Genomic DNA, 16,837 nt, shown 5'->3' on the forward strand with positions numbered 1-16,837 from the left:
TTGCAAACTGGGATAGGCCCAAGTTTACCGCAGCCCTAATGCGGACAAGCTGTATAACAAATGGATAGCTGGATGTTTAACTGTGAAAAACCATATTACATCCCTCCACTACACACAAGTTCTTTGTCAAACCGTTTAGTTGAACCAGTTTAAAAGCAATATTTTTAATGGGGAATGTTCCTCCAATTATAATACCTAAAATCTCTGTTGTTGGTGCCTTGAGACACTTTTCATTTCCAGTGAGAGACTGGGTATGAACAACACCCCCTTTTTTTAATGATTTCCTTTTAAAGTGGGCTGTCAACCACTTTAGCGACTCAGCTTTGGCACAAATGTCCCAATAAACAGATTTTTTTTTCATTTTAAGAAGCAATTGTCTTTAAATGAAAAGTAGCTTGCCATTGTTGTTTTTTTGTCCACAAGAGCATTCATATCTAATGTGTGATTCATGAATGTGGTCATTGCATTCATGTGATTTCCAAATCCTTTTTTTGCACCTAAATATTTTTTTGTATAATTCAGTGTGGCACAAGAGACTGGGAGGTACTTATGTAGAATCAGTTCAGAAAAAGAGTGCTTTTACTGGCAAGTTGCAGTTTACTATAAATTGCACAGACATAGTTTACTGTAAATATAAAGCCCTTTTAGTCTGTAAGTTTACTTGGCTCTATATATTTTTAAATGGTATATCTGACAATCTTTGTGTTTTATTTAGTCATGCATTAAATACACAAAATAATTTGCCTCCCAAATTGTTGGTTCATTTGATCTCCCTATGGAGATGTGATAACAGATTTTCTAAGTGATGTTGTCAGTTTTGTTTGGATTTGGATATTTTTTAATCAAGACATTGGAGTATTTGTGACATTAGTGAGTTCAGTAATTAACTAGCCAAAACAACTTTGCTGCCCAGAAATACCTAAAAAAAAATACTTGAGATGATGTATCAAAATTGTTTCAACTCATCATTTTCATTCAAGGAACTAACTAATTCCATTGAGCAGTTTTAATAATTCCATTAATTTCTGCATATGTTCTCTGTTTTGCATTGGTGAGATTCACATTAAAATGTAAATAAAGTTCACATTCACATCAAAAGCTCTTCAAATTTTTGACAGTGATATTATAGTGAGGGTTTCATTGCCATGATGTTGTTGAGTTTCATATGTCCTCGTATGAGGGCAACTTTGGGATTTGGTTAAAGATCTAATTGCAGCAGGGTAGGAAAAATATTTTAATTGTATTTTCACATCTCTACTCAAGCATAAACAATTTAAGTTAAAGCATCGCAGGATGTGTCTTACTGTAAAGCAGTGCTGAAACAAAAACACACGTAATCACTAACAATAAACACAGTCACCTATACACATGAGCCATGAAGGTCATTTTCTCTCCTGAGACAAACCATTCATGTCTGATCTTGCACATCACTTACACAAAATAGACTACAGGCACGTGGCAGTGCGAGGGTATTTTAACCGGTGTTTAATCTCAGATTTTCACAAAGAAAAAAAATACAACTGATCTAACAACTCTTGTACAACGACATAAATACTTTTTGGGAAAAATTCCAAAAATTGAGCAGTTTTTTCTCCTCTTAGCCACTTTCTGTAAACATTGAAAAATGCAAATCAAGTCTTCTCATTTCTCAACAAGACAATATCTAAATAACAACAACAGTTCCATCTGTGAGGCTTGGCCGCCTCAGTCTGCAAAGTCTGTGAATAGGCTCAGAGAAAATGTTGAACCTTTCCTTTTTTTCTATTTTTTGTTTCTGTTACTTTCATTTTTCTAATCTTAATGTTCAAAGGAGTAAAATTTGTTTTCAACTCAGCAGGGTGTAGAAAAGGAAGGGATGGTTGCAATCAGGCTGCGTTCATCAGAAAAGGCTAGTCAGTGTGGTCTGTGACGGGCTCCTACACTCGTGAACGTCCATGCCGCCTGCGACTGAGGTAAGCACAGAGGTAACTGTGGGCATAGTGGGGTTGGTCAAGTCTGTCAGGGTGGTAGGGGTGCTGGAGGGGCTCATGGAAGCGTTAGAGATTTCAGAGGCCGGTCCTGACGGCGTGCCACCTGGCAGTGTGGAGCCGTCGGATGTCTTGTCTGCAGCAGTGCTTTCTTGTCGCAGAAGATTCCTCCTGAATTTGGCTCGAGCGTTCTGGAACCAAACCTGCAAAGTTGAATAAAATCATTTGCAGTATCGTCCAATGTATTTAGTAATCACATTCACAGAGGTTCACAATATGTTGGTATTTTTACACTATCATACATAAATACACATGAATAGGATCACAAATTGTATCTGACTGCACCTACAAATATTTTCATCAGAACAATTGTTACAGCTGTAAAGCATGAACATGTGCACAATGTGCTGTTTTTTCCAAAACAATAAAATCACATTTAAGTAGGAGTGGATGTTCAAGCAAATGTGACAAAAACAAATAAAAAATTAACCTTGATAGCTGCGAGTAGCAAATGAAAATGCTGAATTACACTTTTATTCATGCTCTTTTCTTTCAAACAAAAAAAAAAATCCGTCTGATTTTCATTTACAACTGTACAAAAATGAATCACAGGTTTTCAAATTAAGAAGTGAGTGTCTTTCTCAGTGTGCTTTGTAATTGTGTGTCCCTTCCTATGCAAGACAAAGATGAATAAAAACACTATACAGCGGAGGCTGAGAAATAAAGCGCCAGACAGTCTATTCAAGTTTGAAAGCGTCTTCATTTTCAAAACGCAAACCCATTCAACCAGTCAATGCACATAGCACCCATATCCACAAAATCTTGAAATAATGGAAACATTTTAATGACAAAATAAACGCGCACACACTTAGCAAGTATGAAACTTTTCAGCATCTCAACATTGTTCAAGTCTTCTATAATAGCTTTACTCTCAATATATCCTAGGCCTCGTTTGCAACACTAACATGAACAGTCACAATTGACCAATGGCATGTTATTGCACACCTGACACCATCGTTGCACCGGGCAATGTAACTGCAGAAGGAAATCTTTGTCACCCATACAAAGTTAGTCATGACGAAAACAAGAATGCTGCCCTAGAATACAAGGTGGCTTACTTTACCCGGGAGTAAAAAAGTAGTGATAGACGACATCACGTAATTACATGATGTTAAATTGAAGGGGACGGACATTGAATATTAGCATTAGCTATAAACGCTGTGAGGCTGTACACTGATGCTTGTTTTTTAATTGTCTATGTTGAAAAATCTGTCCCTACTTAAAATAAACATGAAATGAAATAGAAAAAATACCATTCTGTGATCTGCAGTGTTGCTATATAATGCAGCACTTTGAAATTCCTGCACAGCAACTCGACTGGTTAGAAGTTTTCCATCCATCCATCCATTTTCTGAACCGCTTGGTCCCCACGGGGGTCACGGGCGTGCTGGAGCCTATCCCAGCCGTCATCGGGCAGTAGGCAGGGGACACCCTGAACTGGTTGCCAGCCAATCGCAGGGCACACAGAGACGAACAACCATTCGCACTCGCACTCACACCTAGGGACAAGTTGGAGTGCTCGATCGGCCTGCCAAGCATGTTTTTGGGATGTGGGAGGAAACCGGAGTGCCCGGAGAAAACCCACGCGGACACGGGGAGAACATGCAAACTCTACACAGGGAGGGCTGGAGGTGGATTAAAACCCGCACCCTCCTAACTGTGAGGCGGACGTGCTACCCAGTGCTCCACCGAGCCGCCCTGGTTAGAAGTTTTGATACACTAAATTGAAAACTCTTGAATTGTGCTGGATTGAATAAAGACACAGCAATAATGATTTGTGAAAAGGGCGTCGGTCTCATTCTTAAAGAGCCACAGACTGCTATTTTACACAGTTTAAAAGTTCTACAACTATTACCCACCCTCCTTTATTTTTTATAACAAAGAGCGGAATTCGATTAAATTGAAACCATGTGGTGAAATAATTTGACTGATGATTCTAGTTGAAAAATCTATCATTTGTCTTCATCCTCATCAACACATCCTGCCATTATGGATGTAAAGCATGTTCAACTCTGTGTGTGTTAACTTGAATTCACAGACCAAGCAAACAAAAGTACATTTATCCTCCCATTATCATTATGTTTTACGCTGTTTGCCCTCCTTTGGGTCAGGTGGTGCCTATCCCAGTTGAATTTGGAACAAGTCATGTTACACCCTTGACTGATTGCCAGTCAAGCACATCTCTAAACTGTATCCATTTCACATCATAAGAAGAAAAATAATTGTCTCAACAAAGCCCATTATTTTCAGACATCAAGGTAAATAAAATAGAGATGTAAGGTCTATAATGCAGCACAAATAAGACAGGAAAGATGTTAATCAATTCAAATGCAAATTGCACATCCTTCAGAAGTCGCATGTGAAGCTGAGATATTGTTGCAAAATGTAAATCACATCAAAGACGCTTGCAATAGTTTATGTGTAAATACTTGATTCGCAACATTCACACCCATTTATTTACAGTTGGCAAGTTGCCAGTTAATATAAAATTTAAAAATTACACAAACTAAAAAAATTCTAATTTTTCAGATGAAGTGGAACGATTGAATTTGAATTCACGATTTTCCTTCTTTTTTCTCATTTTTGCCGTATCAAATTCATTATTTTCCAGTTATTCAGCAGCAGACTTGGCAACAGCCTCTACGCCGCTGAGAGCAAGTGATGGAATCATGCATGCAGCCATGGGAAACAAGCAGTGGGAGAAGCACATCAGCTGGAATAGCAGGCGTGAAAACTTGAAAGCATCAAAGCAAAACGACTGCTTTGTTTTCTGCAAGCGTTAATTAAAACAGAAGAATGAATTGTCAAATTGACTTGTCCCCGTGATGATTTTACCGCTTGCCTGTGGAATTCTGTTGTAATCCCTCTTCTGTTACATTAAACAGCTTTTGGTTTTCATCCCTCATTCCTCATCATATCACTTATTCCCTTGACATATTTCATGCTTTCCCTTTCAGAAAATTGTCATTTATGCTTCAACATTGTACTACAATTTAAATATAACAAACAAAATATTTTTTATGCATCATTATATGCTCAGAGTGCAGTTTTCACCACATGATTAGTAAATGCAATGTAAAAGAGATGTTAAGCCAGTTTTGCTTCTTTTCGGGACAAAATATTAAGAGTTTATTTTGATTGTTGTTCTACAGTTTGGCCCATTAGTGTTTATCATTTGTTATATAATACAATTCTCTGACTTTGCTTTTAAACAGAAACAAAAATAGAAAGATTGAGACATAATGGAAGTCAAGACTGGCACTTTTAATTTCAGAGCTTTCACAAAAAAAATTGAAATTTACCATTTGTGCAATAAAGCCAAGTGTAAATTTAACCATTATCTGTAAGTATGTGGCTGAAAGTTATTGGCAGCCCAAAGATTGGAGGCCATGGAGATCACTTCGAAGAGGTTTTACAGCATACACCTTATTGCATAATGTATTTGGTTTTTGTCGTGCAACTTTTGGCTTCAGTAAGTGAAAAGTATTTTCCCTTTGCTTGGTTTCAGACATCTGAATATGTGGCAGTGTAAAAGGCGATATTAAAAAACCCAGCCTGTCCGAAACACATCTGGACCTAACTTAATTTATTGTAATGTGTGTTCACCTGTAAGACCCGCTTAGTGAGGCCTGTCTTCTGGGCGAGCTGCTTGAGGTCCTTGGCGTCTGGGTTATGGTTGATGGCAAAGTAGGACTTCATGGTTCTCAACTGGTGATGTTTGAAAGATGTCCTCATGCGCTTGGTCTTCTGACTGGAGCTATACTGGGAGTCCCTGTCCATAGACTCGCTGTCATTCTCATTGCAGCTCAATGCTGCAGGCCAGCAGGGAACAAGAAAAATAGATAATTACACAGCGGGAAGAGTGATCTGGTCATTAATCGTTGTCATTTTTATTTCTCTTTTTTGTATTCATTCCCAGCATCTTCCTGCATCTTATGGCTTTAATGTGACAATAGTAACAACACGCTTGCTCCCATCAAACAGTGTTCTATTTTGTGGCATTAATTCATCAACATCCTCTCAAGCTTGGCCCATAAATCCAATAACCAAAGACTAGAATGTATGTGCAGTATTTATGTAAATGAAATGAGCGAGGGAAATATGTCATTTAAAAAAAAAAAATAATCACAGTATTTTTAATTTCCCCAAACCAGGTCCCACTTGAAACAGTGCCTGTGACGTTAGTTACAGCTACATATCCTCTAAACCTTGTTGCTCTGCATGTTCTCGCTGTCTTTACCAGGAAGAGGTGCTAGCCAAGCTTTAGTGCACACACGCTCATATTTGTCCCAGTCTGCAAATTTCTTGGCACTTGCCAAAGTGTTGCTGCGTGCATAACAGTTCGTGTTCAATATCTTAACGCTGCAAATGATGAATATCAAGTGAGTGAAAAGCATCAAAACAACACTTCTCTTAATTAGTGCATAAACACTACACAGAACAAATGATGCCTTCTACAAAAAGCATATGCTGCAGTATTTTTAACCGGAAGCAATCTGTGAGTGTGCCTGATGGTCGCTTGCTTCTGCGAGTCTCATCGAGTGTGTTCAGAAGTTAATGCACACGCGCCTCATGAACCCTCGTATTTTCTACGGTACAAGTGAAGTTGGATGTGGTTTCTGGTTCGAAGCAGAAGAGGGCGCACTGCATCTTTACTCTCATCTAAGTTTCTTTTAATCTCTATTGTTTCTCGAGTCTTTTTTTTTATCTAAATGGCCAAGAAAATGTTTTCTGGCATGAATCACCGTAGGTACTATTTAATTCATATAATAAGTTTTCTAAAAATAATAGGAAAAACATTTGAACATCTACAGCACTGTTTTTTTTCAAGAAACTTTTTTTTTTCAAGAACACGCCGCAAACGCTCGCACATGCACGCACACGCGCGCGCACTTCTCATGTATAAAGTCGAAACCGTGGCAATAATAACCTTTATCCAGCCATCCATTATCAACACAGATTGTGCTGGAGTCTATCCCAGCCGACATCAGGCAAAAGGCAAACTAGACCCTAAACTGGTCGCCAGCCAGTCTCAGGGCACATCCAGAGACGAACAATGAACAGCCAACAATCAATCCCACACTGTTCGCACACAAACCAGGCGGATCAGGGGTGTTCAAACATTTTGCAAGGAGGGCCAGATTTGATAAAGTGAAGGGGCCCGGGTCCCAATAGTTTTTTTCACGACATTTTTTAACTACAAAGATTTCATGCAAATACACACTGTTATAAAACAAATCTCATAGTCCCAATTGTGGTTATTTTTTTTAAATGACAAAATAACAAAATATAAGCCACTCAGGCAGATGTGAACAACTCTAAAAACAGAAATTTTGCCTTTCATTTATATCTGAAGAGTCCGATAACATTGAACAAACTGTAAGAAATACCTCAAATTGAGTGAGTTTGAAATTATTTTTGCCTTATGAACATTTTAAACGGGAGTTCTAAGTCATGCAAAGTTGTCTGTTATTATTAAAACTTAAAACAAGTGAATTTTGCTCTTGTCATTTACAATATCTTTCAGAAAGTAATAGTTTGTGTCAAGTCTACAGGTTCATAACATCAACAGTATTATCATGGCCACTTCGTAGCTTGCTTTAGTAATATTTACTTTTGACTCACAGCCCCGTGTGAAGAATTGCTGTTGTGATGCCAGTTCAGCTTGGAGCTGCTTCACTTTATCAGCACGGTCACTCCCTGTTAGCTTGTCATATGTGTTAGCATGTTTAGTGTGATAGTGTCTTTTAGGTTGAAATCATTAAACAAGACAACCGCCTCTTTACAAATTAACACAATTGCCTTGATTTTCAGTGAAGAAGTATTGTAATTCCCATTTCTCTTGAAAGCGACGGTCCTCAATGTCAACTTTCCTTGTTTTCTTTGCAGTCACCATGGCAGAAATGAGTGGAGGGGGTGGTGCTGCCACTCTTTGGTCATAGGGGGAATTGCAGTTTCAAGTTTCATGACTTTTTTTATTCCGTTTGACAGCAGAATAATTAATTATAAGACCAAAGCTGCGGGCAGTATGAAATCTGACCGGGGGCTGGATTTGGCCCGCGGGCCGTACTTTGGATTTGTCTGCTACATCATCAGAGATTTAACTTTGAATTCCTCAAGCAAATAGTCTGCTGTATGAAACGGATGAATAACAATGAAAAAGCACAATGAACAACTTTGGCCAGTCCGTGTGTGTGTGTGTGTGTGTGTGTGTGTGTGTGTGTGTGTGTGTGTGTGTGTGTGTGTGTGTGTGTGCGTCCGTGCGTGCGTGTGTGTGTGTGTGTGTGTGAGTGAGTGTGTGTGTGAGAGAGAGAGAGAGAGAGAGAGAGGGGGGGGGGGGATTCTGCAGATGTCTATGGAGCCAGACAAGTGGAAAAGGTGAAAGCTGGCGGAACATAAAAATGTTCCCCTTCTAATCCCATGGAGGACAATAAACTAATGCTAACTTTAAATCATACAAATTCCTGTCTTGTTAGGGTGTTAGGCTAAGTTAGTGTGAAGTTTGTTCTGTCATTAAAATAGCAAATAATGGTGAAATTGTGCGTGTTTCAAGAAATGTGTACTCATGATGCATTGCACGTGTAATTTATTTTGCAATATGCGTGTAGCGAAAATATTACTTTCCTTCGTTTGGACAGTTTATTACTGACGTCCATAATGCGACTTCAAAATCAAAGCGTCGTTCGTTTGAAGGCAGAAGATGTCTGAGCTCGAGAACAACTAAGGCAAGTACAACACCGTAAAGGGTTGAGCGTAACTTTACGGAAACTATATGGTCCGCAAAATAAGACACGTCCTCTCAAACACGCCGTTGTGAAGGAGCTACTGATATAAATTTGACAAACATTTAGAGATAGGCTACTGCAACCCCCCATTCCAACTCATAAAAAAGTCGATTGATATTGGTTGGTCACGTAATAGCTAGTAGCGTAGTAACTTACTTTGCCTTGACTTTCATTTGCATGATATCATTGGAAATAAAAAGATAAATAAATAAAACTACAATACATTTTGTTGAGTTTTCAAATTTTACTTTCAAGTTAAATAACCTGCTGTCCCCTAACCGTTTTTTGCGATTTATTTATTTATTTATTTATTTATTTATTTATTTATTTATTTATTTATTCATCAAAGGTCTTCACGTGTCCCTCTTACCTGCGTTATATGCTGCCAGCTCTGCTCCGGGCCCAGGGCTCTTCCTTTTCCTAGGCCGGCCTTTCTGCACTGTCCCCACTCCGTTGAAGTAGGATAGTCCGAGCGTGTTGGCCGGGCCCAGGCTCTTATGCGGCACCACATCCGCGTGATTAAAATGTGTCTGATAGTCTCCCTGTATGAGAGTCTCGAAGTGCAGCCGACAGTACACCAGACTGTCCTTCATGCCAAAGTGGTCCCCGGTGGTGAGCATCTTGCTGCAGGTAGTGCATGTGAAGCAGTTGAGGTGGTAGACTAGATCCCGGGCGCGCATCACCATCTCCGAGGCAGAGATGCCGAGATGACAACGAGCGCATCTCTGCACCGAAAATCTTCTGCGGGCGACACAGAACCCCATCAGCGGCTGGAAACGCATACAATCGAGCTCAGGGGGCCACCGCTCTGACACGACACGACAGTGTGGCGCGGTCCTGCAGCCAACTGGCCAAAGTTTTGTCTGTAACACGCGAATTCTTTTGAGGCATATATATATATATATATATATATATATATATATATATATATATATATATATATATATATATATATATATATATATATATATATATATATATATATATATATATATATATATGTAGGAGCGGTTTTGAAAACAATAAGAAAATATTCCAGTGAATAAAACTTTCTTTCTTTCTTTCTTTCTTTCACGTCAATTTGAAAATATTAGCCAACTGGACTCCGTAAAGGTGGGCAGAACACAGTAATTAATCAAGTTTAAACTTACTTTCATTTTGTATTTTGCAGTGTATTTGTTTCCCTGCAGTGTGTTTCGGACTAAACGGCACACATAATGGCCCCAAAATGTTCATTCATATAAACAACAGAAACGCTTTATTTATATATATATATATATATATATATATATATATATATATATATATATATATATATATATATATATATATATATATATATATATTTCACTCGTGCCTGTACTTTGACCTAATTTCAGTCAAAAATTGTACCGACCCACGACTGGGGCAATTCAGCCCAATTGGATCGTTTTTCAACCAAACAACTAAAATGTTGTGGTTGTTCTGTAAGACAAAATATGTTTTGTACAAATCAACCCAGAAAGTAGCAGATCGGACCATTTTTTTTACCAAAATATATTTTTTATTCTAAATGTTTTTATTTTTATATATTTTTTTGTCAAAACGAACAGCATGAGGGGTGTTGTGGGTGCAGCGTGGCTGCAGGGCCTTCCTACCTGTAATAGTCCTCCTTACAGTAGATGCTGCCGTCCTTGCTGAAGCAGGTGAGTTCCGACTCCAGGTTGAGTTTGCACTCGCAACACTTGAGGCAGCGCATGTGCCACTGCTTGTCGACAGCCAGCAGGTAGTAGCGGTCCGCGATCTTCCTTCCGCAGCCTGCGCACAGGGCCACGCGCTCTGTTGTCAGGCACGGCATGGCCTGTCGTCAGCGGGGAACACGTACGAGGACGCAGTCAGCACGTCAGACAGTTGGTGTGTTTGCAACATCTCGTTAAGCATGGACCAAAAACGATAGACGTTTGTTCGATTTTCGATTCAAACACTAGTTCATCTTCACAATTGTTATGAATTCTTAAAAAAAGTATTGATTTTTAGAGAGTACATATTCAAAAATTTAACGCTCTCATATGAAATCACATTAATTAAACCTGCCATATATCCATAAAAAACAATCATAATTAATGATTGCAGTCAATATTTACTTCATTGTTGTTATAATTATGCTGCTGATGGTTATTATTATATTTATTACTATTTGTATGGAACAAATTACTTGTCCCCATACCAGCACAGCTCACATTTATATATCATTCGGAATTCAGATGTATAGTTCAATTTTTTATATTAAGTTGTTTTATAGAGGGACTATCATGCAACAAATATTATTGTCAACATAGGTTATGTATTTCAGAATTTCCCAAGAAATACAGGTATACAAATTACTTGTGTTTGTTTCTATTTTGTTCATGAATGTTTCTCATGGGAAAATCCACACATGCAGCTTTCCATTTTTTTATATTTTATTTTTTATTTGATCGATGTATAATAATAATGATAACAATGATAATAATAATTATTATCAATACTACGACTACTATTTTATTATCAATCATATTATATAGTTGTATTGCGTATTTGTGACTTTTATGCAAGTACTTTTTTTTTTTCAATCGTTTTCGATGTTGAAGTCCGTGGTGGAAGTTTACTGCCTTTGCATCCACGAAAGCACTGCAACATCAACTATTTGATAAAGATTGAAGTGTCTTCACTGAATTCTCAGAGGCCGCTATGCAGTGTGCTGTAACAACCCCAAAGAATGACAGAAATGGCTCATACCGTCTCCGACTCGCCCATATCGATAGCTGAGCTGATGGCCGCTGACTCGCTTTTTCCTCTCCGGTCCATTTCTTCCACCACGCCATGCACGTCGCCTCCGGGGAGGCCATGGAAAAGCATTGTTGCCGCCGATGGGAGAATACTAAAACTATTCTCTTCGGATCTAAAAGCCAAGATGTCCATCAGAAGAAAAAGCCTCTTGCGCTTGTGTCCTTTATTTTTTCAGGGTTTTTCTTGTTGACGCGACAAGTTAAAAATCCAGATCAGGGAGGAAAAAATGAGGAAAAATTGGACACGTGTTCTCTTTACTACTTATGATCCGCCAATGGAAAATCTTTTACGGATATCATTCATTCTGATTCAGATTATTCGTTCGCAATTAACAGTGAAGTTTATGAATTTTGTCTCCGTAGTGATCTACATTTTTTTCTATGACTAACTGATCTTGCTAACATTTCTGCCATAAATAAAACGTACCAAACAGCCGCGTTATGTTGCTCTTGGTTCCGATGTCTTCTCCACTAAGACAGGGAGTGAGATTTCAGAATTCAAGTCTCAAAATTCCCCCTTACTCTGTGCAGTTTGAAGGGAAGCGGCGGAGACCCCTTGCATGTCTCAATTAAAAAAAAAAAAGAAAAAAAAAAAAATCATAATCCAAATGATTTGAAAACGTGGGCGCAGCTCCCTCTTCTTTACGTTCAACAGTCCGGATGTTATGTCAAGCAATGTGTAGATGGCATATTAAAAAATAAAATAAATTAGAAAAAAAATATTTGCATTGTGCAGTTCCCTCTGAGACAAGCGTTGTTTTTTCCTCTTCACGGTTGCCTGTTTACATTGCTGTTATGTCTCCTGCCAGAGGCCGCATAACACGTGCGTACAAGAGGAGGAGCTGTCTACATGTTTCTTGCCCCCCTAAATCGCCGAGCCTCTTTCTCACATCCACTTTAGACTCCTGCTCCTTATCAACGAGGCCTCGTTGCGTCATGACACACAGGGTGAGTTCATTGGCTGGGCTGCCGTCATCGAAGTATACTCCGAGTTACTTGAACGAGCGAGAAGCCTGGGAGCACCAGGTCTCGTCTCTTCTCGGTTTAAACGCGTGGACCGCTACACACACCAACAACTGGAGCTCAAATCCTGCGACGAAATAAGAGTCGGGCTGTGCGCACAAAACAGGTCTGTTGGGACCTTATGGACTCATGACGCAAAGTTTCTCCCAGCAACTTCACTATGGTAGCAGTAGTTGATTAATTCTTCGTTAGCTCCCCTCCCCATTGTTTGCATTTATTGAATAAAAATCCTTTCAAACACTCAAACACATGGGCTGTGTTATTAGCTTACACAAATTCTTCTTCTAATTATTCCAATTATGACGATGAAGATGATGATGATGATGATGATGATTATTATTATTATTATTATTATTATTATCAATGGACAATCACTCACTGAGTGTCTCAATATTTGGACGCCCCTCTATCCCCCATAATTTCCCTCACAAAACCAACCAAAAAAAGAGGGGGCGGGGGACAGTCACGTCCTGGACTTGATTTAATTGTCATTTGTGCATTTGTGAGCAGACAGCCAGCACTTGGTTTAGCAACAGGGACTACACCACCGAGAGGAACTGATCCACTCATTCTAATTAGCTCTCCGCTCTTAATTGGGCGGGGACGAATGGACCTGGTCATCAGTGCTCTCAAGTAGAAGTTTGATCCGGCACGCATAGGGATAAAATGACAGGTTATTACATCACCGCTTTGCCTTTTGTTCTCCAGCTGACACCTATAAAAAGTTACATCGACCGTATAAGGCTGATATAGTATTTTTGGCTGCTCATTCTTCGGCAAAAAGAGTAATAAATCACAATTCACAGGTTTCCTGGTATTTTCAAATCCTTTGCTGCCCCTGGCCTTTTTCAGAAATAGTCTACCCACTGTCAAAGTCAAAGTCCGCTTTATTGTCAATTTCCTCACGTTAAGGCACACAAAGAGATCGAAATTACGTTTCCCACCGTCCCACGGTGACTAGACACAGTACACAACACTCACAATCAAATAGCACAAAGAGTTAAAACGAACAGACAAGAGCTACGAATAAGTAATAAGCAAATAACCCAAATAAATAAACAATAAATAAATAAATAGACAAATAAGAGCAGCAAAATGGAGCAAGCGTGCTAATAGCAGACAGCCAGATCAAAGCGCAAAAGAACAGGACGTCATGCAGCAGAGGGTGGAGAGGGGAGGGAATTCAGGATCCGGACAGCTTGGAGTACGAAGCTGTTTCTGAGTCTGGTGGTGCAGGAGCGCAGGCATCTGTACCTCTTCCTAGAGGGCAGAAGTACAAACAAAGAGTGAGCGGGGTGACTCACATCACACACAATTGCTTTGCGGGTGAGACGGGAGGCGTAAACTTCCTTCAGAGAGGGGAGTGGAGCCCCGATGATTTTACTTACAGTGTTCACTATGCACTGCAGGGCCTTCATGTTGTACTCAGAGCAGCCACCACCCCACACAGCGATACAACTGGAGAGGACGCTCTCAATGGTGCCACGGTAGAATGTGGTCATGATGGCGGGAGGGGCACTAGTTCGCCTGACTTTCCGCAGAGAGTACAGGCGGCGCTGAGCTTTCTTTGCCAGCGACGCAGTGTTGGTGGTCCAGGAGAGGTCCTCACTGATGGGCACCCCCAGGAATCTGGTGCTGCTCACTCTCTCCACCACAGCACCGTCGACAGTCAGTGGCAGGTGGTGGGTGTGACCCTTCCGGAAGTCAATGATAATCTCCTTGGTCTTGTTGACGTTCAGCAGAAGGTTGTTGTCCCTGCACCATGCGGCCAAAAGGTCGACCTCCGATCTGTAGTGAGTCTCGTCGCCACCGGTGATCAGACCCACCACAATCGTGTCGTCAGCATATTTCAGCACGCGGTTGCTGATGTACCTCCTCCACATAAAAGCTCGCATTTAGGCTATTGTGAGGTTTTATAGCACAAATATGATGTTAAGTTCCTAAATCCTTATGTAAAATACCTGGTGTAATACCACAAATTGAATACATACATATGTATCATCTGAATTTTCGAGACGCTAGATGGCTGGCTTTATACATTAAACATAGCGGGACAGGACATGTCTGCAGGCGTGTATGAAATATGACTGTAAGTTGTCGTGGAGGATTCAAAGGATGTGGGACATTTATTTGTATCAAACAAGTCAGATTTGCTTGTTTTCGAGGATTAAATTTAAGATCGGTGTTAAAAAAAAAGAAAGCCACGTTTTACAACTGTTAGTATATGCGATAACTTAGGATAATGTATTGTGATTGAAATTGTAACGATGTCTCAAGTGTTTCTATATCAAGCTTGAGAGCTGACGTTTAGTGCATCAAGACATTTGAAAGTTGTAACCCCTGATGTATGCATCTGTCTGTCTGTCTGTCTGTCTGTCTGTCTGTCTGTCTGTCTGTCTGTCTCTCTCTCTCTCTCTCTCTCTCTCTCTCTCTCTCTTTCTCTCTCTCTCTCTCTATGACGGAATATAAGACATTTCAAAAGGTAAACTGTTAATAAAACTTGTCTCTGCGCGATATACACTCTAATCACAACTTGACCTACATCAACACCCCCCCCCCACACACACACAGAAATAAAATAAACTAAGCGCATGGGACATTTAATATATAATGTACATTTCCTATTTTTAAATGAAATCCTGTGGGTGCAAGCCATTTTACGTATAATCACTTATTGGCTCGATGAAAGACCGAAATGACCATTCATTCATTCTTCACTAATATATATTTTTTGCCCACATAGTAAAGGAATTAAACAAATGACAGATTAATATAAATTCCATAAAAACTGAAGGCTCATGTAGGTGCGTGCGTAACACACATTTTTAATTGGGACTACCAGAAAGATAATTGTGTTATTCACTGGAAGAGAGATGAGCTTTAAGCAATTCTCTTCACGTTCTTATTTTGGTTTAGTCATATTTTAGTTCAACAACAAAAGTTTGCTAAAGTAGATAAAGAAAAGAAAGAAAATGGCTCAGTTGTCGACTGTTCTCTCATGAGGAAAAACACCTTCCTTCTTTTTTGTGAGCGGATCTGATAAAAGTTTCAAAAAGATGAGCTGATATATACTTTGTGTTTAGTACACTGTAAAGATGTTTAATTGGGTAAATCTAAAAACATGCCAGAGAGTACAGGCCCTAATGACCACTGTGCAACTAATAAACTAACAGCGTGAGCAGCTATCTTAAAACACTGAGGAAAGAAGTGTGTGTGTATGTGTGTGTGTGTGTGTGTGTGTGTGTGTGTGTGTGTGTGTGTGTGCGTGCGTGTGTGAAGAGGGGCAAGAGTGTTCGCGCGTGCGTGCATGTGCGCAAGTACGTGTGCGTGCGCGTACGTGCGTGTATAGCGTATGCGTGCGCATGCCTGCATGTGGCGGTGTTTGGGCTCGTCCACGACTAAAATGCTGATTGGGCTTATTACTCCTTGTCCCATAATGATTTACAAACAAGGCAGCCATCAATAGCACAAATCTGCATCTCTCAGAAAAACATCACCCTCGTCAAGCTCCTGGCATCTTTTTGATCTCGCCCACATTTTTATTTGTATTTTGCATAAAGGTGGCAAACTATCGTGTGTGTGGCCTTAATGGGATTCCGCTGTTGAAGTGGGGGAGAAGGTTACACACTCTCTGAGTAGAGTTGTGCTGTAATTAACAGGGGGAACAAAGCAGAAAAGACTAAAAACACATGAAAGGCAAGAAGCAGATGACCTTAATCACTGTACATAGACCATTCACTCAGTCGCATACACTTTGAAAACAAGCATATAAGCAAGCTTTCATAAACACAAACACACAAGAGTTCAAACATCACGTGTCTGAACACATCAACCTCTCAGGAGCAGTGTTGTTTCTCATAGGAATACCATGCATACTGTACAACTGATGTCCAATTCTTTAGAATGAACATCTGTGAACTAAAAAGTCATTCCAGATCATAAAACATCATACACCTCATAAAGCTGACTGAGAAAATACCAGATCTGTTATATGGGCAAAAGGTGCTCACTTTGAAGATTCTAAATCAGGGATGGGCAAACAATCAATATGTCTCATAATTTAAACTCTAAATTATGAGACGCATTGATTTTTCTGATTTTTTTTAATTATTAAATAATGCCTTTACTATTTCTTCATAATGTTGATGACTTATTAATCTACACTGAATTAGAGGGTATTTCCAAAATGTTGACT

General features: G+C 39.5%; 1 protein-coding gene across 2 annotated transcripts; it reads right to left on the reverse strand.

Moving 5' to 3' along the window:
* Positions 1-1,235: 1,235 nt before the first annotated feature.
* Positions 1,236-12,396, reverse strand: lhx2b (LIM homeobox 2b). Of its 2 annotated transcripts, none has more exons than XM_085909589.1 (5): positions 11,570-12,396; positions 10,450-10,652; positions 9,183-9,553; positions 5,634-5,839; positions 1,236-2,170 (listed from the first exon to the last, which is right to left on the reverse strand). In XM_085909589.1, the coding sequence occupies exons 1-5, from the start codon at positions 11,750-11,752 to the stop codon at positions 1,880-1,882; spliced, it is 1,254 nt and encodes a 417-aa protein (XP_085765715.1). In that variant the 5' UTR covers positions 11,753-12,396; the 3' UTR covers positions 1,236-1,879. The 2 variants fall into 2 exon arrangements, with proteins under 2 accessions (XP_085765715.1, XP_085765716.1); XM_085909590.1 differs by having other exon boundaries at positions 5,634-5,832; positions 9,170-9,553.
* Positions 12,397-16,837: the final 4,441 nt, after the last annotated feature.

This window comes from Syngnathus leptorhynchus, chromosome 4, assembly GCF_054491065.1.
Source record: "Syngnathus leptorhynchus isolate UIUO chromosome 4, UIUO_Slep, whole genome shotgun sequence".
NCBI lineage: Eukaryota > Metazoa > Chordata > Actinopteri > Syngnathiformes > Syngnathidae > Syngnathus > Syngnathus leptorhynchus.